At 45.3% G+C, this 24,012-nt stretch overlaps 2 protein-coding genes across 6 annotated transcripts in view; one reads left to right on the top strand and one right to left on the bottom strand.

Moving 5' to 3' along the window:
• Positions 1 to 9,508, top strand: part of baiap2b (BAR/IMD domain containing adaptor protein 2b) — a 64,429-nt gene extending 54,921 nt beyond the window's left edge. Inside the window, exons 13-15 of one of the 5 annotated variants that reach the window (XR_014699621.1) lie at positions 1,029 to 1,066; positions 1,694 to 2,600; positions 8,134 to 9,508. Coding sequence is in view for 4 of the 5 variants with exons in the window: in XM_084567392.1 (XP_084423518.1) it covers positions 1,029 to 1,066; positions 6,395 to 6,542 (186 nt within the window). In the remaining variant the exon portion in view is untranslated. Of the gene's footprint in view, positions 1 to 1,028; positions 1,067 to 1,693; positions 4,817 to 6,031; positions 6,074 to 6,394; positions 7,070 to 8,133 lie in introns of those variants that run through there. The other 4 variants (XM_084567394.1, XM_084567395.1, XM_084567392.1 and 1 more) reach the window with 4 other exon arrangements.
• A 552-nt stretch (positions 9,509 to 10,060) lies between these two features.
• On the bottom strand, positions 10,061 to 23,623 carry aatkb (apoptosis-associated tyrosine kinase b; the record flags this gene model as incomplete). Its single annotated transcript, XM_084567271.1, has 14 exons — positions 10,061 to 12,207; positions 14,158 to 14,364; positions 14,491 to 14,620; positions 14,914 to 18,334; positions 18,521 to 18,670; positions 19,079 to 19,200; positions 19,491 to 19,575; positions 20,276 to 20,409; positions 21,126 to 21,213; positions 21,554 to 21,672; positions 22,234 to 22,368; positions 22,634 to 22,743; positions 22,830 to 23,062; positions 23,472 to 23,623. The coding sequence occupies 14 exons, from the start codon at positions 23,621 to 23,623 to the stop codon at positions 12,179 to 12,181; spliced, it is 5,115 nt and encodes a 1,704-aa protein (XP_084423397.1). The 3' UTR covers positions 10,061 to 12,178.
• Between the last annotated feature and the right edge of the window lie 389 nt (positions 23,624 to 24,012).

A 24,012-nucleotide genomic window follows, 5' to 3' on the forward strand; every position in this document is an offset into this window, starting at 1 on the left:
GTGTCAGGACGAGGTTAGAACTTTGTTTTCATGGGCACGCCATGTGTCCAATCACACGTGACGACTTAGGATGATAGCGTTATGTGAAAGCATACAGCGGTGATGAAGGACAGCTGTAAACGAAGCTGAAATGTAAAGGCCGTGAGGAAGGCAGAGCAGAGCGTCTTCACTGCAAAATGAAAATAATATTAGGAGCAGGTTCCACCACAAACCTGCACAAGGACATTTAAACCGTTTGTTCATTGAGTTTGGTTCTGTTTTTGCTTGTGTGGATTAATTTAAGTTTTATTGAAATATTAAACAAAAGTCAGAATGCTTTAGTAACAGCATAACTGCACAAAATGAGACAATAATTAGGCTTCTCATAAAAACATTGAATGCAAAAGGGCTCATCAACACACAAACCATGTGTATTTGTTGTGTTGGGCTAAAATATTAAACTATAAACGAGCCAGCTCTTCTTTGGGAGCCGTGGCAAAAGAGTCAGCTCTCAGAAAAGAGCCGAACTGCCCATCACTAGATGTGGCACAGCTCAGATTAGAGACGTCTACCTCTGTCTCAGAGGGAAAGTGCTTCTGACGGAGTCAACCAGCCGACGGAAACGAGGCCGGGAGGAGGCAGCGGTGTCGACGAGGGACTGATGTTAATTTTTATACGAGGCAGAATCTGAAGCAGGCTTATGCAACGACGCCCGGCTTCCTGCCTACGCTTCACCTGGAACATTACATGTGGGCGATGCCTAATTGCTCAGTAGTCACAGAACAACTTCAAATGTCCTTTCCGCCTTCAAGCATTAGAGGACGGACACGTCTCCGCTGGCATTTAAGGAGAGCTGTATGGCATTTGTAGATGCTGGAGTTAATAAAATGCTCCAAGCATATCGGTTAATATAACAAACGACCAAAGTAGATTAATATCAGTAATAAAGTGTTTATAAATGCTGCAGTGTCTCTTCTATTGTGTGTTTTTGCTGCCACCTGCTGGACGCCCCGGTGTACTGACAGTCTCCTCTTGTTCTGTCCTCACAGCAAGGAGTTGAAGAGTATGAACAGCGCTTCCCCACGAGGTAAGAACCACAGGTTTCATTTTATTCTGATGTCAGGTGAAGTCTTGTTAAAGTGTCTGAGGGTGGGACATGAGTCATGTGATCATGTTGAGACAGAAGAAGCCGGAGAGGAGAGGGATTGGGTCGATGATGATAAACTCAAACAGGACACTCAGCACCTTTGATTTGTGTTGTTTTGTGTTGTTTTCTGTTTCCATCGTGTTCAGTTTGACCTCGTTTGACAAGGATCTGTAACAAACTATTACTAGATCACGTTATTATAGTTACTTTGCTCCCCGTGTTAAGTTTATTTAAGTTTTCTTTGCTTTATTAGTTTATTATTAATATTAAGATCCATGCTTTGACCCCCTGGCTCTTGCTCCATCACCCCTCCTCTTCCTCCTCCTCCTCCTCCCCCCTGCCTCCCATGCACCATGCAGCTGTGGTAGCTTCCCTCGGCTAACTGCACCCACCCACCCAATCCCTGCTCAGGTCGCCTCTCGTTCAGGACGTTAAGGGGTCAGACTGTGTTGGGTTGTTGTTTTCTTGTAGACCTGGTTCCTGCCTTGTGTCCGTGTCCTGGTTGTGTTTGCTGCTGTTTCTCCTGAGCCAGCCCACCAGGAAGCCTCTCCCTCTCTTTGTCCACAGTTCCACAGAGGGCAAATTGATTTCGACAGTGTGAGGACAGACAGACAAACAGGCCCAGACTCAGCCAGACGATGCGATAGGACAGGCACCTCAACCACAACCCCCGCCCCCGCCCCCCGCCCTTAACCCCTCTTTTCCTGCCTCCTCACCTCCTGCTTACGGCAATAAACTCTCCCCGAGCCTAACGATTCCAGGCTCTGATCTGCCCTCCTCCTCCTCCTCCTCCTCCTCCTCCTTCCATCCTGCCCTGAGCGGTCGGTCTAACTGGCCACTGGTGAAGCCTCGGTGCGCGGCCACGCCAAACCAGACCAGAGCGGACTCTGTGCCATCCCAGTAATCACAATCAAAGTGATGGACGCTTTCTCTCTCTGAGGAAAATGTATCTTTTGCTTGTCTTTCATGCATGTACATTTCTTTTATATATCGCTGGGGATCATACCTCCCCACCGAAGGGAACCTGGTCTTCACAAATGTCCGTGCTCTCCACTAGAACGACAATGTAAAAGATATGTAAGTGAAAGTTGTTGATCCCAAAGAGGATTTTCATAATGTAAAAAAAGACAAACATGACATTACAGTCAATATTTTACTGGATCTTTCAGTATTTAACAATAATTTTCATGCTGTGAGGTTTTTATTCCTCTGAGGTGAGAGGTGCTGCTGAGTCGTGAACAGCTGATGTTGTAAATGTTTTACCGGAGGACATGTGAGGGGAATGTTTACTGTACATAACTGTGTCATACAGAAGTGCTTGTCGTACGATAATCTATGATCCATGAAAAACAGAAAAGAAAACAAACGCACCTTATCAAAGTAACAGTCGACGTTTCTGACTTTGTACAAACAGACTTTTAACGTTTTCAGTGTCAGACCATAGACTCTATAAAGATGGACAGCTTCTCAGAAGGTTTAGAGCTCCCCCTGGTGGCTGGCTGCAGTATAGGTCATAAGCTCCACCCCCTCCATGTTAGTGGGCGGGACTTGGGCCAAACTAAAACACTAAAATACATGTCAAATAATTTATTTCAATGATAGTTTCTGACATTTTAGGTAGTTAATATAATGTTGATCAATGTTCAAGTGTCAATTTTTCGTTTTGGTTATTTGACGCTATAGAAACAGGATGTGACATAATGGCGACCACCAGTTGCCATGCCAACCGCTCTGTAAAGTTGTAAAAAAAAATTAATTAATTAAAAACAAGTCCAGAGTATAATCCATCATGTCCTTGTAACAGGTGGAGGTAGAGCAGAGCGTAGTATTAATTAAACTAAAACATGAGTGAGTCTGGAGGAAGTGTGGGCGGGGCATCAATATCACGGCTCCACGTGGCTCCGCCCTCAGACCGTACTGATCAGACTCTGGATCCAAACTCACAAGATGGCACCGCCCGTATCCCCGGGAACATAGAGTCAGTTTGACCAATGAGAGGAAGAGGAGACGTGGTGTCCATGTTTATATACAGTCTATGCGTCAGACACATGAAGCCAGGTGCTCGGGGTCCTGACTTTGACTTTGTGTTGTGGTGTGTGAAAACCTGCCAAGGCTGAATGGGGTCATCATCTAACCCTGGTCCCCCAGAGACATGCAAGGCTCTGAGTCGCATTAAAAGCTGAAACTATTTGTTCGTCAGTCGATCAGCTGAGTATTGTGATGTGACGTGTTAGGACGGATTTATAAAAAACAAATGCCAAACATTTGCTGCTTTTCTATGTTTTATATCACAGAAAAGTTCATTTTTGGGAAAAAATAATAAGAAGAAAGTAGTGTGGCAATTTATTGTATTTATTTTTTGACAGAGTGAATAATAATTGTTATAAAAAAACTAATAATCGTTCATGCATGAAAGAAAAGACAACAGGTACCGTTTTTTGAATTATTTTTCATCTCGGTATAGATGACTCCTTAACCATATAAATATTTTTTTATTCGTTCTAATTTTTTTCAAAATAATTTCACATATGCAATTTTTTTTTTTAGCTCGCAATTTTTTAAGTGTGGAATAAAAGAAGCATTTGCAGTTTTTATTTTTTATTCATGTCTTTACATTCAGTGCCTCTACTCTCTAACTAACTAACAATAATTTTATGGAAACCTAAGATTTCAAGTTGCCGTCATGCTGATGAACATCTGGATCCAGAGGTTCACGTGAAGCATGAGCAGCGTAGTGACAGCGGTACGGTGTCCCTGGCGCCGTTTAGTGCACAGACTCTGAAGCCTGGGCGGGGACAGGAGTGTCTCTGCTGTTTAAAACCTCATTCAGCCTTCCTGCGCCGCCGCCGCCGCCGCCTCTCCCCGTCAGAGGCTCGGCGTTAACGCCTCGGCCCGTGAACCGCATCGTGTTTGACTGATTCTCTCTGTGCTGAATAAAGACGCTGGTCTGCTTGTCTGTATGTCGGCCCAGTTTGTGCCTGTCTGTACTAACCGCTGTCCCTCTGTCGACATCTGGCGTCCACTAACTGAGGACTGTTTTTAATCACGCTGTTGGCTTCTAAATAAAATCTCATGTGAGAACTTTCTCTGGCAAATAGAGGAGGTGAACATTTAACTGTGCTCTGTTCCCACGGCTCCTACACTGCAAAAAGGTTCTTTAAAGATTTGCCACTTCTTTTAAATCAACTTTATAAAGCACTAAAGACGAGCCTTCCTGCACTGTAGAAATGTCCTGCCGTCTCTTTGCTGTCCTCTCCCTCTCCCTCTCCCTCTCTGTTTTGTCTGTGACCTAACGCTCGTCTTCCCCTCTCAGCTTTGCCAACCCCCCCTTCTCTCTCTCGTCTCTGTTTTGGTGAATTTAGAGACAAAAGTCGAGTGCAAACGACTGGAAGCTGCCAGTGTTTCTTCTTTCTCCACTAAAATAAAAGTCCAAGGTATGACTGCCTGCCAGCCGCCCGCTGCAGCAGAGATAGCACCGATCACCTGTGGCCAAATAACTCCGACGTCCGCTGGTGTGTTTTGATTGTGAGGGTTTTTTATTTTTATTATTTGTTGTTGTCAAGGAAACTATTAAATCACTGTACAGAGACTTTATGGATATGCATGCTTTGGGGGCACCAAGAAGTGTAAGACTGATGACCTCAAATGTATGGTGGATTTCTACTCTAAAAATAAATTTATTCAGCTGGATGCTTTTGTTGTTTCTGTTCTTTTATTGTTTTTCATGTGAAGGGACCAGTCAGAAAGAATGCATCCCAATGTGTTTCCTTCCTCTTAGTATAACTTCAGTATAATTCACACAAACAGAAGCTTCTGTTTGAGCTCTGGGTTCTGAGTTTCATCCTCCTGTGAGAAGGTTTTGTTTTGCTCGTTCACGGCGTCCTAACAGAAGACTGAGCGCTCCGTCCTCGCCGTTATCCGGCCGGTGGTGATCACCCTCCTGCTCTAACGCATTAACCAGCAGCTCTTCTTCATGAACGCATCATAACCTCCCACCGGCCTCGCTGCATGTACAGTGTGTATGTTCTGTGCACGCTAGTAGTTACGCTGCATCCTGCCATACTCCCACTGGCCTCCTCCTGCTCCTCCTCCTCCTCCTCCTCCTGCTGCTGCTAGCAAAGGTACATCCCTCAGTTCGTGATTGTGTTTGTGAACAGGTCTCCTCATCATAACAGAATCATTCTCTTGTTCTGTTTTTTTCTGTTTTCATTTTATTTCCTGGTCCAGTGTGTTGTGGTGTAAATGCCTGTTTTATATCTTTATATTTTATATTATTAACATATTTGCATCGTGATGTAGATGTGAGTTGAGTGGATGGTACAGTACGTGACAGAGATCATCTCTGAGCGTGACTGGAGGCTTCTGCAGATCTAGAAAAACAGGAGCAAGGAAAACGATTTGAATTTTAACTCTTATAAACTTAAAATGGGTTCATAATGGTCGTCTTCAGAGCAGCACATTATTTATATGTTGCCCTGTAAACTGAAGACGACCATACTTCTAATTTACCAGACTGCTCCAGCCTTTCTCTCTTCATAAATCTAGGTTCTGATTGTGTGTTCGATCGACTTCTACTCCAGTTTTGCTGTAGTTTGATATTAGTCATTAAACCTGAGAGGAAAAGCGGTTTAGTTTAACTCATGGTTTTAAATTGACTGAATACAGTTTCTGCCTTGAGAAGAGATGAATCCAGTCCAGCAGATGACTGAGTAAATGTTGTGTATCTGATGAGGAGTAAAGAACAGGACACGTTTTAAAAGGAGGCTCCCAGTCGTCTCAGTCATGGTCTCGTCTGTTTGTTGATGACTTGTTGTTAATAGTTTAAAGATGCACATTGATGTAAAGAAGAGTTTAGATGCAGTTTTAGAGTTTAACGTGTCAGCTGGGACTGTTTCTGCCTTTCAGCTCAGATTACGCCCGTTTCTGAGACACCAGAACTCATCGTAAGTGAGTGACTTCACCTCCTGCCTCCTCCTCTTTCAGTTTCCCATCATCACTAAAAACTCCATCATTGTCGTGTGGCCTCTGGGAGTTTCATGGGGATTTCTTTCAGTCATTATTTGACCGTGGACCTTGTTGCATGACTCAGCATCTTAATCATCTCTCCGTCTCTTTTGCATGACTCATCAGACTTTTGTTTCTTTTCAGCTCCAATAAATCTGTTCCATCCTCTTCAGTCACCATTTTCGTTTCGTGCATAATCCACATTTCAACAAATAACAAAAGAAGCTAAATGTTAAACAGTTTCCTTCCTGTTTTTCCTCCCAGCTATAATCCACCCATGGTGCCGACCGTGGAGGCCCCGGCCAAACCGCCCCTCTCTGACGATGAAGAGGAGGAAATCGAGGAGGAGCAGTTTGACGAGGTTCACTACGACTCCGTGGAGAAGGCCTCGACTCCTCCGGGGGATTTCTGAGTCGCTTCTGCTTCATTTCAAACCAGCTGTAAAGGCTCGACTCTGATTCAGCCGCTGAATGAACCAGTGTCAGAAACCTTTAATAAAGGAGAGATAATATGATACAGATAAAGCATTTATATTTGATCATGTAGGTTAAAAAGCCAGAAGAATCAGAACAGATCAGGATTCACTGCTGTTTGAGTTTCTGTAAAAACATGTGATCACTTTTATTTGTTAAGACAAAAGTTGAGTTTCACTAATTTCACTTTCAACACATGCACAGAGCATGTGGTGTAGAATATAATAATAAGAATAAGAAGAATCAATGTTCACCTGCAGGGCTCAATCATTTCTAGTTTCATTAGCAAAGCCTGAATTGTTGCCTCTTTCATATTATCATCATTATCAAACAGGGTCTGCAACCAGGCCCAGGCCCAGGCCCGGGACCAGGCCCAGGCCCAGGCCCAGGACCATGCCCAGGACCAGGTCCCGGGCCCGGGACCAGGACCAGGCCCAGGCCCAGGCCCGGGCCCAGGCCCAGGCCCAGGCCCGGGACCAGGACCAGGCCCGGGCCCAGGCCCAGGCCCAGGCCCAGGCCCAGGCCCGGACCCAGGCCCAGGCCCAGGCCCAGCACCCCCTGCACCCCCTACCTGCCTTGTCAACTAAAGGGCTTTACTGTCGGTACGCTATAGATCCTGTCAGCTGTTTCACCTCTTACTACTGCCTTCTCTACAGAGCTAGAGCACAGCACAATGAAACAGGAAGATCAGACATTCCTGAGCCAAGATGGACGCTCTACAGCAGAGGAAAATGAATTAGTGCTGCGTTATAGGATGAGTATCAGATAAGCACACTACTTCTAGTACTGTATCTTCACCTAACTGTGTACTCTCTTATATGCAGTAGTAGTATTTAGAAGCAGCCCTGCAGGGGGTCTACCTAAACACTGACTCTCACATTTCACCGGTTCACCTCGTTTATTCTTATTGTTGGTGAGCAAACATTTCACTTATTCTTGATGAACAATCAGTTTGTAAAATCTTCTTAATCCAACATGTTCATATATAGACTGTATATAAACATGGACACCACGTCTCCTCTTCCTCTCATTGGTCAAACTGACTCTATCTTCCCGGGGATACGGGCGGCGCCATCTTGTGAGTTTGGATCCAGAGTCTGATCAGTACGGTCTGAGGGCGGAGCCACGTGGAGCTGTGATATTGATGCCCCGCCCACACTTCCTTCGGACTCACTCATGTTTAATTTAATTAATACTACGCTCTGCTCTACCTCCACCTGTTACAAGGAGATGTTGGATTATACTGCTCATGGTCCCACAGGACCGCTTTACGAGTGGTTGGCATGGCAACTGATAGTCGCCATTATGTCACATCCTGTTTCTATAGCGTCAAATAACTAAAACGAAACTTATCCAAAAAAACTGACACTTGAACATTGATCAACTTTATATTAACTACCTGAAATGACAGAAAACATCCTTGAAAATAAATTATTTGACGTGTATTTTAGTGTTTTAGTTCAAGTCCCGCCCACTAACATGGAGGAGGTGGAGCTTATGACCTATACTGCAGCCAGACACCAGGGGGAGCTCTACTTGACTTGGCTTCACTTTAGAGGAGCTGTCTACAGTCTATGATTCAGAGCAGAATGAATTCATTACTGGATCATGATGCAGGTTCACATCCAGACGATATTACGAGCTGCAGATATTTTCCTTTTAGCTTAAATAGTTTGGGTTTTTATTTGTTCGCGATACATTTCTGAATCCGTTCAAACTTAATGGATCGATGGAGTTTAGGTTTTTTGAAAAAAAATACATTTAAAAGTCTGTGAATCGGTTAGAAGATGATTTTAATGCTGTAAAAACAACTAATGAGGTTCTGTGGAGACGGGTGGACTATGAATCTGAAAAAAAAAAAATACCACCAGAATGTTTTTATGTTTTTATTTTTTTTAATTTTGAGAACGTTAATGTTTACTGGGTGGAGGTGTGAAAACCAGTGACTTTTATTGAAAAGAACTATGAGGTGGACGGGGGTCAAACTCACTCTTAGTGTTCTGATATATCCACAACTCTGACTAAAACAGTTCAACCCCTTAGTGGACAAATTAGGAATAGATGCAAATTATTGAAAAATTGCAATTAATGTCTTTAACGTAATTTCTGTACTTTGCAAATTCATCCCACGAGCCAGAGTGGACCCTCTGGCGGGCCGCGGGCCCTATGTTTGACCCCCCTGCTCTAAGGTTTGTGAGGTTAATTAAAAAGTCGCACTTTTTAAATGGATTTTAACATTTAAGATTTAAAAGTCTGAATTCTGTTTGCCTCACGCTTTGAATATCAGCAGCGTGAAAGTTAATTTAGCTAAATTTTTTTTTCTTCAGCGCTCAACATCAACCACAGAATATTTTTATTTTACGCTGCACTTTAAATCTTGAGGTACTAAAATGATTTTAAGGTTTACCTCTTCATCACTCAGCTGTTTATGTTCGTCACCATGTCCAGCTGTGATGTAGAAGATTTGTGAAGCTGCATGATTCAACCACTAGGTGGCGGTAGAGACGTCGTGTTCAGCCTGGGTCAGCCAGTCAACTTGGAAAAACATTTTATTTCAAGAGCTTCAGACTTTCCTGCTGATTTCTAGCATCTTTCTGAATTGCCTAAACTGCCACTGTTACAGTTTGGTAATATATATACTATTATATCTATAAATAAGAATTTATATTTATAATATTTATAATATTTATACAGAAATATAAGTATAAATTGCTGCAGTCATTAAGAAATTTAATTAAATTGTTAATGTTAATGTGCTTAATTTCTGGATTAATCTCAAGCCTCCTTGAAGTTTTAAGCTCGATTGGAAATCTTAGTTTAACGTTTCTAAAATTATATAACAACCAACAGACATACACTGCATGCTGGAATAAAATATATATAGTCCATCATTTTACTTTTCTCCTATCAGAAAATTAATAATAATAATAATAATAAAAATTTAAAGTAATAATAATAATAATAATAATAAAAATAATAAAAATTTAAAGAAATAATCATAATAATAATATTATTATTGCTAATATTTTAGTGTATTCATAATAATAATAATAATAATAATAATAATGCAATAATAAGAATTATTATTATTATTATTATTATTATTATTATTATTATATGATTCACATTATTATTTGATACCAAATTATGTGAGAATTTCTTGAAAATATTGCCGTCTTTACAGCTAAACAAGGTTTCCAAGCAGAAATATATCTATATACATATATATATCTACATCTATATATAAAAACATCTGTAGAATAAATTGTTACATGAAAATAACCTGATGTAACACGAGGGCTACGACAAACATCTGTATAATTATATGATTTGATGTTTTCCAGTTTCATTTTGAGAATAAAGAATCAAGTATTTCAGCACCTTGAGCTCTGTGGTCTGTTTGTTCTGGATCAGGAAGTGAAACCAACAAAGATCAGGTTAAGATGTGTAAACCAGAGTTTATTTATATTTGATCGACGGTACAGAAAGTCATGATGTGACCAGGTCAGATGTGACACTTTCCCAAACCAAATCTTCTCCGGCACATTTTCTACAATCAGTTTGAGGCCTGAGCCGCCGCCGCCGTGGTCGCCCACGTTGCTCCTCCTCGTTGCTCCTCCACGTTGATCCGCCTCGTTCCTGCTCCTGGACCACAACACAACATCTCTTTGGCAACAGGAAACATAAGACATATCTTCTTAAACCCTTCCCTCCTCACGGGTACAGTACAGCAATACTCTGAAAAGTATTTTTGTTCCAGATACAAAAATATTACGGACAGCCATCGAGGTGGTTCTATGCTAAACTGTTACAGAATATTAACGCCTCGGGAGGCAAACGAACACTGAGAGGACACCACACGTCGATCAGCTGATGTTTTCAGAGGCCATGAAGCAGCAGACCAGCAACCTGTCGCCTCCTTAACTTTAAAAACACACAGAGAGTAAAGCAGCGGTCGTCCGCCTGCGTTCAGTCGGACGCTCGCACTAAATCAGACTCTAAATCATTTAGTTCCAGGCTCGGATTCATCCTCACCTCTTTACAAATGAACCAACGAGCTCAGAGTCGCCATAATACAGCAAGTAACAGTAGAGTCAGGCAGGTCTCCTCTCCAGATACAAAGTGGATGTATGACGAGCTCATTCAAAACCAAACACATTTAAATATAACAGCCTCTTTAAGTGTGTAGGGTCAGTCTGGTGTATGTTAGACGTCTTCACCTGCAGGTTTAGGCAACATGAGGACACATCCCTTCTACCAGGTACCACATCCATCCATCACGTCAACATCTCTAGGTCATGGTGAGCTTTACTGCTTTATGGCTAATCTGGATTTACAGGATTTTTGCATCAATGTGATGAAGAACTTCACCAGAAACAGACAATCCTGCTGTTCTTGTTGTTTTTTTGTCCATCGTTTCTCAAAGGAAGTTCCAGAAAATGTGCAATATCAATATATAATATTATAAACCATGACAGAAGGTTTGGTCCATGTTGCCTCCTCCTGCTCCTCCTCCTGCTCCTCCTCCTCCTGCTCCTCCTCCTGCTCCTCCTCCTCCTGCTCCTGCTACCAGAGCTGCTCCTCAATTTATTCAGGATAAGCAGCATGAACATAGATTCTCATGACCGCGTGACTTTACATTTCATCAATACTGTTTTGTAGTTATTTGAATCATGCATTGCTAATATATAAAAAAAAAACGAAAAGAAGAAAAACGAAAAACGAACTTTTAATAGAAACGAAATCTAAAATCCCTTCTTGTCTCCATGGTGATAATATTATTGTCTGTGGTGTCTCCAGGAGAGAGGAGTGGATGTGTGATATGTGACGGTGGCGCTGGCAGAGGGTGATACAGTACAGTACTGGTCCTGATGCAACACACAAGAATCATAATCTGTTATTAGGTTGGGAGGGTTTGATCAGCTGTGGCCCCCCTCCCAAATAAATAAAAAGAAAAGAAAAGAAAAGAAAAGAAAGCAAACATCCTGTAACCAGATCAGATCACCTTCCTTCCTTCTTTCACACAAATAAATCTGAATATTAACGTCGTATTACTTGTGTCACCCGGAGTCTTCTTGTCGATATTACGAGTGAATCCATTTCCTAAAAAGTAAAAAGTCTGTGGAGCTGCTCGGTCCGGGTCAAAGCGTTGATCCGCGGCTGAAAAAAGTCGGCGTCCAGGCGGCTCCACGCTTTTATGAACTCTACCATCGTTAAATATAAAGTCAGACAGATGTCAGATGCTTTGTCCGTCCACGTTGTCTCTTAGATCCAAAATATATTCAACAAACAAGTTTCCCCTGGTTTCATAAAGTCATTATACATACGGTCTATATATATATATTTATATATATATATATATTAATACTCTGGAAATGTTAAATATATTAACCATTCTCTTTTCTCTTTTTCTAATCAGCGCAGGTCGAGTCCTACGCCGCGGTAAGACGGACCTTCTTAAAAGTGTCCACAGGCGGTTGGAGGCACTGTCTTGTGTTTCTAAAACCTGACGTTAAAAATGAAATCAGAAGTCATGCTAGTTGTCAGAGAAGAGGCAGCACGGCTCCACGGCTCCTTATTCTTTGTCTCCGTCTTCGCTGCTTCCTGCAAAAAAACAAAAACAAAAACAACATAAATAAATAAATAAAAGTGAGATCATCTTCAGGGCGCTGGGATTCTGCTCCTCTCAAATGTTGGCAGAAGAGATTTGGCAGGAAACAGTGTTGTCTCATTAGCTGCTTGTTTAATGCTCCAGACTGAGATTAAACCTGATTAAAGTACGATCACATGTAAATATATATACTATAAATGAAGCTTAAACCAAACCTTAAAGGAATTAGACTCAAAAAGCCCTGTTCTCATGGGACTAGTTTAATCTGGGACCTTTAGTATTTTATATTTTATAACAATAAGAGGTCAACTCAGATCTTAATCCTGTGTGAATCATCCATGTCTGTAATTTGTAGTAAAAATTTCAAGCCTACAATATTCCTCCTAACACAGAGACCTGAGATAAAACTGATCCAGTCTGAATCAGTATTTAGATTTTTTTGTTTTGTTTGATTCTCTTCTTTTTTCTGCCTCTTGACTCTGAAGCATCATGAAGGATGTTCTGTAAATCAGAGTCTGGACAGATGTCAGGGAGCAGAGTGGACATGTCTCTGAGTCGTTCACCCATTCAAACAGATGAAGTCATTAAATCAAGCATTAATGTGTTCATCAGTGAAGGTGGAGCTGATTTAATCACTGACAGATCGTTTGTAAATTATTCTCTGGGACCGATAGTCTCATCATGACATTCATTTGAATCTGCAAAGTAACTAAAGTTGTCAGAAAGAATAAAATGTCCTCTGACATGTGGCGGAGACACAACTAAAGTCCTGTTCACACGGGACTAGTTGTATCTGGGGACGTCCTGTGATTCAGATATTAACCCCCCTACATCTGTGTTTCATGAGGCACATTCACACGGGATAAACAAGTTGTGTCTCTGCTGCAGGTCAGAGGACATTTCACACTTTTTAAAAGCTTTAGTTACTTTACAGATTCTAATGAATGTCATGATGAGACTATTGGTCCCAGAGAATAATTTACAAACGACCTGTCAGTGATTAAATCAGCTCCACCTTCACTGATGAACACATTAATGCTTGATTTAATGAGTTCATCCGTCTGAATGAGTGAATGTGTCAGAGACATCTGGACTTTCCATCCTAACATCTGTCCAGACTTTGATTTACAGAACATCCTTCATGATTCAAGAGACAGAAAAAAACTGAGAATCAAGCAAAAGTCCTGAAAAAGTAAAAACACAGAGATGATGATTCTCACTGGATTAGTTTTATCAAAGAAACTCTGTGTTAAGAGAAATAGGCGAGGTAATATGTGGTGTCATTTTTACTTTACAAATTACAGACAGACGATTCACACAAGATTAAAATCACAGACGACCTCTGCTGTAATTATAAATTACCAGAGGTCACCAGGTAAAACTCGTCCTGTTTTACTTGGGGTTTAAGAATAATAAACTAGAGTAGAACTAGAGTAGTTTATTTATCCCGTGGGAATGCGTCACATGAAACTCAGACGCTGGGGGGTCGTTCCTGAATCACATGACGCCCCCAAGTAAAACTAATCCTGTGTGAATAAAACTAAAGACTATTGTTTTAAAGTTAATGTTATAATCTGGAGCATTTAAAGATGAATAACCAACAGCAGTAAAGTCCTGAAGTCTCAGATCCACAGGATGAAATTTATACCTCGTTTTGGAAATCAAGTCATTATTAGATTTTATAGCTTTTAATTATGACTTAATAGTCAGACAATTAAATGTTCATGAGGGATGAAATTAGTTTAATTAGTTTAATCTTCAAAGAGAAACCCCAGCTTCATAATTTTCACTCAGATTTCAAACCTCTGGGTTTTTCCTCCAACTTTAAAGTATTTTCAGGTCTGACTAGCTCTGACCCTGACATCTACATCTGAGCCTCAGAAAGTAAAATACGACTGGCCCAGGGTTCACAGATGTCTGAAGAGTTGTTAGAGGTGACCCACCTCCTGCAGACTCCATGTCAGAGTCAGAGATGTGGGTGATGGAGAACCTGGACACGTTGGAGGGGGACACGGTGAAGCGGGAGTACTGCACAGCTGGTTTGGGGTCCGGGGCCTTGGCGATGGAGCGAGGTGGAGGGGAGTCGGTCGCTGCCGAGGACGTCGGCAGAGGGAGGAGAGGAAAGTCATCCTCCCACTCGTACCCTGCACCTGAGCAAAGAGACGGTAAGAGACAATAAGAGACAATAAGAGACGGTAAGTGAACCATTGATACGTTTTCTAGACGCTGACGGAGGCGGATGAATCACGTTTCATTCATATGTAAACTGTACTTACTCTCCTCTGAGACGTTTCCATCTGAGGAGTCGTCAGAAGCACTGACCCTCTCTTGGGACTTCCCTCGTGAACTCTGACCTTCTCCTCCTGAAGGGAAGCCGTGCTCAGCCAGCTCTTTAGTCGGGCTCTCCTGGTGGTTTTCAGAGGAACAAATGTAATCCGTTAGATCTGTGTTCATTGATTTTATTCAGCGGAGGAGCAGAGAAACATCAGAGGAGGCTGGTAAAACCACATCCACTGACAAAAACCACTTACTAACGACTACTTACAGAGCCACGTGTCTATAAATCTTATTTAGTGTCAAGACTTTAGGGGATACAGGAGGTGTTTTACATAGTTCTTTCACATTATTACTATGCATCCTAGGTTTAAACACTAACTGACTGTCACAGCGTCAGTACTCCCTTCCTCCCTTCTACTCACCTGGTCAAACAGATAGACGGTGACGTCATCAAAGAACGACACCGTCTTCTTCTTGCGCTCCAGCTCCTCCTCCAGGTTCTCCGCGCTGAGCAGCGTCGGCATCTTCAGGAGGCTGCGGAGCTTGTGGGCCTCGGAGTCATCGCTCACCACGACGGGCACCGGGTGGCACTCGTCCTCGCTCTCCTCCCCGCCGCTCTGCCGCTGCACGCCGTACGACCGCAGCTCCTCGTCCGACTCGTCGCTGTCGTCGGTGTCGCCGTCCTCCTCGTCGGCCTCTTCCCCGTCGGCCGAGGACGCCCGGGCCTCCGTCGCGGGGAGCTGAGGCGGAGGGGAGGACGGAGGCGGGGGAGACGAAGAGGAGAAGCGTCTGGTGTTCGCCGTGTGCTGCAAGGCCACCTCGTCTTTGGGTAGGGTGTGCAGGGTTTCACCGGACGTCCCTGCTGGCTTGTAATGAATCGTCTTGACCGCTGGCTCTTCTTCTGAGTCTTTTGCGTCCTCTGCTTTGTCTTCGTCTTTGTTGGAGGCACAGTCTCCATTCAGGGCACCAAGAGCTTCTTCCATGGCCCCCACCACCTCGGCTGCCCAGTCTCCCATAGATGAGCTCCCGTCCTGGGTCGGCCATTCATCCAGCCCTCCCTCTGATACTGAGGCGGTGTCAGATTGCTCCAGAGGAAACTCGGACACCTGGCAGCTCTGCTCAGTCTCTGGTGGAGAAGAAGATTCAGCCGCGTCCTCCTCCTCATTCTTTACCTCGCTGTCTTGTTCTTTGTCAACATTTTCTTCATCTGTTGTTTCTAGCTGGACTTCTTCTCCCTCGTCCTGAGACCGCCTCTCGTTCTCATAGTCTGAAAAGTAGGCAGAGTCTCTGTATGGCGTTTCATCACTCAGCGGTAAAAGAACGGGGTCACCTGTCTGTGAGGCCCCTAAGGCCAAATCTTCCCCCTCATTATCCTTGGCTTCCTCCAGCACCTCCTCCTCCTCCTCCTCCTCCTCCTCCTCCTCCTCCAGACTTGCATCAGGGGCCGGCTTTCCCTGAGCTTGTTCTCTGGGTTCATGAGGCTCTTTGGGGACAAACTCGGGGCTCTCATTATTCTCTGTGTCGTAGCCACTGTCCATGGCTTTGGGTGAGCTGGACGGGTGTGAGGACGCGGGGCTGAAGCCTTCACAGGACCCGGCTGCAGACGGCAGGTCGATAGAATCCATGGAATCAGGAGTTCCCACCTGCTTCTGCAGCGACTTGAAGGCGGGCGAAGCGTTCAGCTCGCCGGACTCATCGACGAAGATTCCCGAGGTGACGTCCGTGATATCGTCTGTGATGTCGTCGTCTTCGTCATCGTCGCTGCAGTCGAGGATGTCAGCCAGGCTCACGCTGCAGCCGCCGCCGCGGTCGACGCCGCTGTCCCCGGTGTGACTCAGCTCCGACTGTGGATCCGCGAGGGCCACCATCACGTGCATGTTGTCGGCAGGAGGCGGAGTGGCTTTAGTCATGGTCAGGGTGACCTCATCTACTCTGGGCTCTGGTGGTTTTTGCATGATTACATTTTCCTTGATTACATCCTCCTTCTTCTCTTTGAGAGGGCTGTCATCAGTGGTCAGATCAACGTACTGGTCTCCACACTCCTCAGACTTTCTCAAAACAGGTTTGGCGACAACAGGACCCCCTGGAGCCGGGGACAGATTGATCATCTCCTCGTTGCTTGGGATGTCAATGACCTTATCTCTGATGTAGTTGCTGTGATTAAAGCTGTGACAGTAGTTGTTGTTTCTGACCAGCAAGCCAGTGAGTGGGTCGACAAACTGGGAGTGGCAGCACTCTCCAGGAGCCGGAACCTGAGTCTCACCTTCGTGGCACAGGTAGATGTAAGGGTTGCAACTCTCTGAGGGAACTATAGGTGGATGTTTGCTCAGACTGAGGCAGGCACTGTTGTCTTTAGCCTGGTGTGGCTCTAGATAGTCGATGGGTTTGGGCGGACAGTGGAAGGCTCTGCTGTGATCCTCCGGCCAGGAGTCTTCGATGTCTGTGCTCGGCATCGTGTAGTGGAAGTCGGCGTACGTGTCCTGCCTGCAGCTGTGGCTCGCCCGCCGGTGGTGGCTGCTGTGGCGGTGTTTTGAAGGCCAGGTGTTGCAAGGGTGTCTCTCAACAAAAATGTCCACCTCCTCCTCCTCCTCCGAGTCGGTGTCTCTGTGTCCGATGAAGAGAGCTCCCTCGGCCTCCATGTTGATGCTGACCGAGTGGCTGTTGTGCCTGGTGTGGCTGGGCATGGTCTTCCTCAGCGAGCCCATCATGTCGTAGTAGCCCCCGGTCACGTTCTTCCCTATGACTGAGCTCTGACTCGTGTCCAGGTACGCGTCCCTGTAAGCCTGTTGAGGAGGGGGGTTGTTCACAGAGGGGGATATGCCTAACGGGTGGTCCAGCTCGCCTAAAGCCTGACGCAGGCTTCTGGACCCCCAGCTCTCCTGATGAAACTCACTGGGCTCTCCTCCAATCAGGTAGTGATCTAGTCCCAACGGTGGCGACTGTTCGTAGTAGTAACCCCCATCCCTGTCTTTATAGGACACATAGTGACTTGACTCCCAGGGTTGGAGGGGGCTGCTGTCAGACACTTGTCCTAACAGGGGCTCCATTGTCAGGGAGATAGCGGGACTTGAGTCGTTGGAGTCGTACACATCAGATTTATGGATGTCTGCAGACCAGTAGGGGCCCATGTTCTTGGTCAGGGACGGACAGGCCATGCACTCACCTGAGTCTGCACTCCCGGTCAGGAAGCTCCCACTGCTGCCCTGGTAGTCCGGGCTGTAGGAGCACATGGTGTAGTCTGGGTCGATGGTACAGTCTGCTGGTTCCTCGATGCGGATGTAGTACTCACTGCTCACCGAGGGGCTGTGGGCGCTGAGGACGGGGAGCACACCTGGAGCGTGTAGATGTTTAGCTTGATAGTAGGAAGGAGAAACTCCATGACTGAGGCCCTCCATGGGGCAGCCTCCCACAATGCCCCCAGGCGGGTAAAACACGTCCTGACAGTGATGGCTGACCTGACCCAGGGTACTGGAGGAGTCTGCAGCCCTGTACGACTGGTCCGCTCTGGCTTGCTCCCACTTGTACTCAAAGTTGAGGCCGTGGCTGGTCTCAGTGACCGTCAGTATGTCATCTCCGGACTCCGAGTGGTAACCGTCACCGGCCGAAAACTGCTCCAGGAGAGGGAACGAGGAGGAGGTTGACGGGGGGTGGTCCTGTGACAGCGCAGACGCACCACAGTGGCTGCTGAAGCCCGTATTGGGACGCATGGAGTTCCAGCGTCTCTCAAAGTCCTCCTCGGCCTCGCTGGCCCCCTTGGCGCAGAGGTAGCTGAGCAGCAGGTGGACTTCCTCCGCATTGGGTCTCTGATCAGGCTGCAACCAGCAGAACTGCATCACCTCATACCTGTGGAGCCCGGGAATAAGAAGAGCATTGATCAAACTATTCTAGACATTGGGATTGATAATCTGCACAAAGAATGGGAACAACAAAGATTTAATTTGTTGCATTGTTCACAATAATGTTTTATGTTTTCCTGCAGTTTCTGCTCTGCACAGCTATTAGACATTTTAGTGAAATTGTTTGACTCACCATCTCTCAGCCAGCGGCACTTTGAGCAGCGGTTTGGGAAGTCTGAGCTGCTGCTCCCTCACAGTGTAGGTCAGTACTTGTCCGTCAGAGTAGAGTCTGTAGGGCTGGTTCCCCAGCTCAAACAGCTCCCAGATAGTCACACCCAGAGACCTGAGACACAAGATAACACAGACGCTGATCAGAGGGAGGGATGTGTCAATCAGCATGGTTTCATTTGAGTCTTAAATGTGACTTTCTACCGACTGTTTCCCACTGACATCGTCAATTTCTATTTTTTAGCCAGTCTGGAAAACTAAAGCTGAGTGAGCTGTCGTCAGTGTATCTAAGGGCAAACTCTAATTAGTCATTTACTAACACATTTAGGATTATTTTCACAAGACGTTTCTAAACCTTATTTAACATAAGTACAACGAAGGTGTTCTGTTATATTCTTCAGTCTACGCATTTAATTTAAAGGACAGGTTTCCATTTTATTGCCTGATCAGTGTTTGCACTCGCTAACTGTCATTCTGAGGAAATGAAGTTCATGTTAGAGGCGAGGCGTGTGGCTGATGTTACCAGATGTTGCTCTGCTGGGTCTGATCCGCCACCAGCAGGTTTCCGTGCACCTCGTCCACCAGCTCTGGAGCGATCCAGCGCAGAGGTACGTACATCTGATCTGATGTCACGTAGTAATCATCCTGTCGGGACGGTTGGAGGTAGTGTTAACGCTGTGATACGTGTCAGCTCAGTAAAAAACTTTACTAGAAAATGAATCTGCTGCCTTAAAAACATGAACGCTCTGTTCTAACTAATGAACATTTATTTGTATCTACAGACTTAGATGATGAGACATTAACGAGCCTGGTCGTCATGTTTGGTTTTGGATCTGCAGGACTGGTCGCAGCCAAACAAATTAACGTTGTTGCTGCTTGTAATATCTCGTGTGTTTTCATATTCCAGCGTGCCTCCATGTGTTACAGTGACGTACCTTGTACTTGGTGTGGGACAGACCATAGTCTCCGATCTTCACCGAGACGTCAGCGGTCAACAAGCAGTTCCTCAGAGCCAGGTCACTGGTGACGGAGGAGAAAGACGGAGGTGAACAGATGTTACATGGAGCCTCATGTCTCTCTGGCAGAGCTGCATTTTTAAAGCGTCCATCATTTTGAATAAACTGCTGCACACTCTAGTGACGGGCAGTTCAGCTCCTTTCTGAGAGCCGACTCTTTTGCCACGGCTCCCAAAGAAGAGCCGTCTCTTTATTTAGTATCGTTTATAGACAAACACAGAAAATACACATGTTGATGAGCCGTTTTGCATTCAATGTTTTTGTGAGAAGCCTAATTATTGTCTCATTGTGTGCAGTTATTCTGTTATAAAAGCATTCTTACTTTTGTTTAACATTTCAATAAAACTTTAATCGTGCAAACAAATGAACAAAACACTGCAATCAAATCCACAGAAGCAGAAATAGAACTAAACTCAGTAAACAAACGGTATAAATCCTTATCCTCACTGGAAAAGGAAAAATCGTGCGGAGTCGTCTCTTCTGATTCACTACCAGGCCTCGGCTCTTAGAGCGTGACACATCACTGATTGGAGAGGAGGGGTCACCGCCTGCAACAAAATCACTGATGCTGGAGTCTATGAGGAGCACTCAGGCAGCACCAGGATATTGTTTCAGGAAGAAACCCGGAAGCAAACGCCGAACAGAGTGTTACGCAGCGACTCGTACTCGTGTGGTGACTCCACCATGTGAAGTGACCCCCCTACCTGTGGGTGAAGTTGTGTTTGTGCAGGTGTAGGAGTCCTGAGGCGATGTCACACGCCATCCGCTGAAGAATCAAAGGCTCCGGGGTCAGGGTGTCGGCGCTCCTGCAGCTCCGGAGGTAACCCTTCACATCGCCCTGGACACAGCAGAGATAAAAACACCTGGATGTTACAGCCTCTCACCACTGGGGGGCAGCCTTGCCTCTATGTACTATGAGATCTGGTGGAGCCCCCACCCCCTCCCCCTGTGGACCTGCTCTTCTTCTTCTTCTTCTTCTTTTACTTTCATGCAAATCCAGTTTGTTATTAAAGTCTGGGAGGAACAGACGAGCTGAGTTTTATAAGTTCACTTAGATTATTAGAGATTTGAACAAACAAATCCGTCCATCTGAGTGAATTAAGCCGATAGTTGGAACAAAACCATTCATCTGTTGAGTCCTAGTTCGTCTTAGGCTGATTATTGTTTGGACTAATAACTGTTTAATGAGTTTGGTTTGTACTTTTCTGATTATTATCCAACTGAACATTAAATATAACTCATAATATATAAACCTAGAGACACTGAGGACATTTTATCACCTGTGCTACTATTTACTGGCCTATAAACACAGAGAGAGTTTAATGTGAATGAATCAATGATGGATGTAAGCTGCAGTCGGAGTCGTAGCTCGACGTCTTTGAGATCTTCTGCCAAATGTTTACAGCGGTAAGTGGCACCACTACAAATGTCTTCAATCGGTTTAATGCACGTTGAATGAGTTATAGGACGTAATGAAGCTAAATGAAAAGCAATGGTTGAATATTTGACTCGTTTAGAGCAGTTCAATACACCCTGAGATGTGTAGATACCCACCAGTGGACAAAACTCCATCACCAGCAGGTAGGGGGTGACCTCGGTGCACTGGGCCAGGCAGTGCAGCAGGGCGGGGTGCTGGAGGGCGCTGGAGAGCAGAGAGGAGGGATGCGACCAAAAATGAAACGCCAAGAAAACACCGTGCACAGCGTCCATGTAGTGGTTTACAGACATCTCTACGTTTATGAAGAGCAGAGGTTTCTCTGTCAAATTGTGCATACTTGTGCAATATTTGGTTTTTATGCATCTTACATATTATTTGTATATTTTATTCTATTTGTATTTGTCTCCTTGCAACTGTCTCTTTATGGGAGCAACAACAACAAAACAGTTTCCTTGAAGGATTAATAAAATGCTCTGATTCTGATGTTATTCGTCAAGTTCTGAATGTAAAACCAGATAAACGGCGTGTAGGACTGAAGGTGTACCGGTAGGGTTGGGCCTCCTCCAGGAAGTGCATCTGGTCCTGCACGCTGGCGCTGACCTTCAGCTCCTTGATCACCACCTGGGTGGTGTTCAGTCCTGCGTTCACCTCCCCCAGCAGAACCTGAAACAGCACAGGCAGAGACGAATACATACAGGGAGAAGACGCACACGGATGTATACGCACAAACAGACCCAGAGAGCGTGGAGTGAAGGGGGGGGGGTGACCGTCACACAAAGACAACAGACGTGAAGCGGACATGCAGGGGTCAGCAAAACACACAAACAGATGGACATACCCGGTCAAGGTACAGGGATGGAAAAGACGGATGTTTATTCGTGAGTGAACGGTATGAGTCGGAGAAGGAGGAGAAACAGACAAAGAGAGGGGGGGGGGGTGAGAGAAAAGGACAACAACATGTTATCTGGTTGTAAAAACATGAACGTTTCAGCCGCCTGTGAGGCAGCGTAAAGAATGAACGGCTGAGTCCGTCACCGCCGGGGCCAGCTGGCTTCAAAGGCCAGAGGATCAGGACGGTCAGACATCAGAGGTAACACAGACCCCGTCCTGCACACGAGCCCAGATCAGAGCACACACTAACAGCCACCGTGGGCCTCACTTAACCCCCCCGCCCCACCCTGTCCCGCCCCACCCCGGCAGGAGGTACTTTCTGAGGGGCCTTACCTTCCCAAACCAGCCATTCCCGATCTCTTTCAGGTAGAGGAGACTGTGGCGGCCGATGTCTGTGGATTTCAGGAGTTGCACTGAAGGAGAAGGAGAGAGAGAGGAACGGTGACTCTGGACGCCTCCTCTTAATCTCTGTTAGAACTACTTTAAAAAAATGTTTCAGAAACGTGAACCTGAGCCGCCGTCAGTGGCTTTTAGCTCCCTGATACATGAGTTTATTGTTTCATCCATCTCAGGCTCATGTTGGGCCCACAAAGCCTGAGTGAGGCCTGTTGTAACTCATAAAGCCTGACAGCACGTTTGGGAGAACAAAGGGAGTCCTAAAGGGACTCCGTTTCCCATCAGCCCTAGCGGTTTTATGACCAGGTACAATATCCAGCAGAGTCAACCCACTGACTCTGATTGGCTGGGTGCCATCAGAACTCCCGCAGAGTTCTATGACGTCAAATTGGATATAAATAACCCCGCAGACTCTGAACACATTGCTTCCCGTTGTAACTTCGTTACCTTGGAGGTACAAACGTAACGTTACGCAAAGAGACTACGCCATCTTCACCTCGCTGGACGAGACTAGATTCCTGTATTCTACCTACGCTCAACCCGAGCCACTATCCGGACTTCCCGAGAACGCCGCTGCTGCGATCCCTCGGTGCCTGCAGAAGGAAGAACCAGATTCTTCACCCAGTCGACTTCGCTGATTTCCCCCGCGCCATCGCCGAGGATCAGCCGCCGTTTGTCCGCCAGCGACGCGCACAACGGACCCGTCGTATTCGAGCCGCACGGAGCCGAATCGCAACGACGCAAGGACACACGCCATCCGCTCCCCCTTTCATCACCAAGTAAGAGGTTAACGTCTGGGCAGAGTTAGGATTTTATTTTATTTTATCTTTATTTTATTTGCATTTCGTGTGATCCTATCTTATTTGCTGTGTTTACGGACCGCGAGTCCGCCAGTGTTGTTATCGTGTAATTAGAGTGTGTGAGCCGCCGTGCTCCTTTGTTCTCGTGTGTGAAACGGGTGATTGCTTCGTATCTGTCCGTGTCTATCCATTCCGGACAGATAAAAGACAATCATCGTGATCCTCACGAGATCCGCTTGGTAAACTTTGTTTTTCTCTCCTCCCTTGGAGCTTTCCGCTAACCACGCACGCACACACCCACACACACACACATACACACCTATAGGCTACACGTGGACCCTCTCGGTTCTAATTAGTCAAGGAGAGCTAGATTACCCAGCGGTAAATCTCCCTCTCTCTTTTGAGTGATAACCACGTGGTTGTCGGCTGATCAGCACGCCATCAGCCACACCAATTTGAATTGTCCGCCATTTTCCGGGGCAAAGATCATTGGTGACGTAAACCCACTCGTGGGCGGAGTCAGCCATCTTGCCTCTCCCCTTTTGTCCTCCTCCTTCCTTACATCACCACGCTCCTCCCCCCTTTTCCCCGTCCTCATTTACACACACACACACACATACACACATACACACGCACACACATACCTGCATCACCGTGTTGGAATGTTATGATTACGAGTAGTTTGTAGAGTACGTTAAGTGGATTGGATATTGTTAATTGATTAACATTTATTGTAATAAACTTATTTGTACTTAAAGTAAGCTACTCCTAGTGATTATTGTGTGTTTATATTGTGTCAAGCTGGTTGAGAGAGTCTGTGCTCGGAGTTCATGACTTCAACATTTATGATTTGAGACTGTATCACATTTGGTCAAGGTTCCCTGTAAGCAGGGTGGTGCCCCGTAATATTAATCTT

Source organism: Chelon labrosus (genome assembly GCF_963514085.1).
Source record: "Chelon labrosus genome assembly, chromosome: 19".
NCBI classification, from domain to species: Eukaryota; Metazoa; Chordata; class Actinopteri; order Mugiliformes; family Mugilidae; genus Chelon; species Chelon labrosus.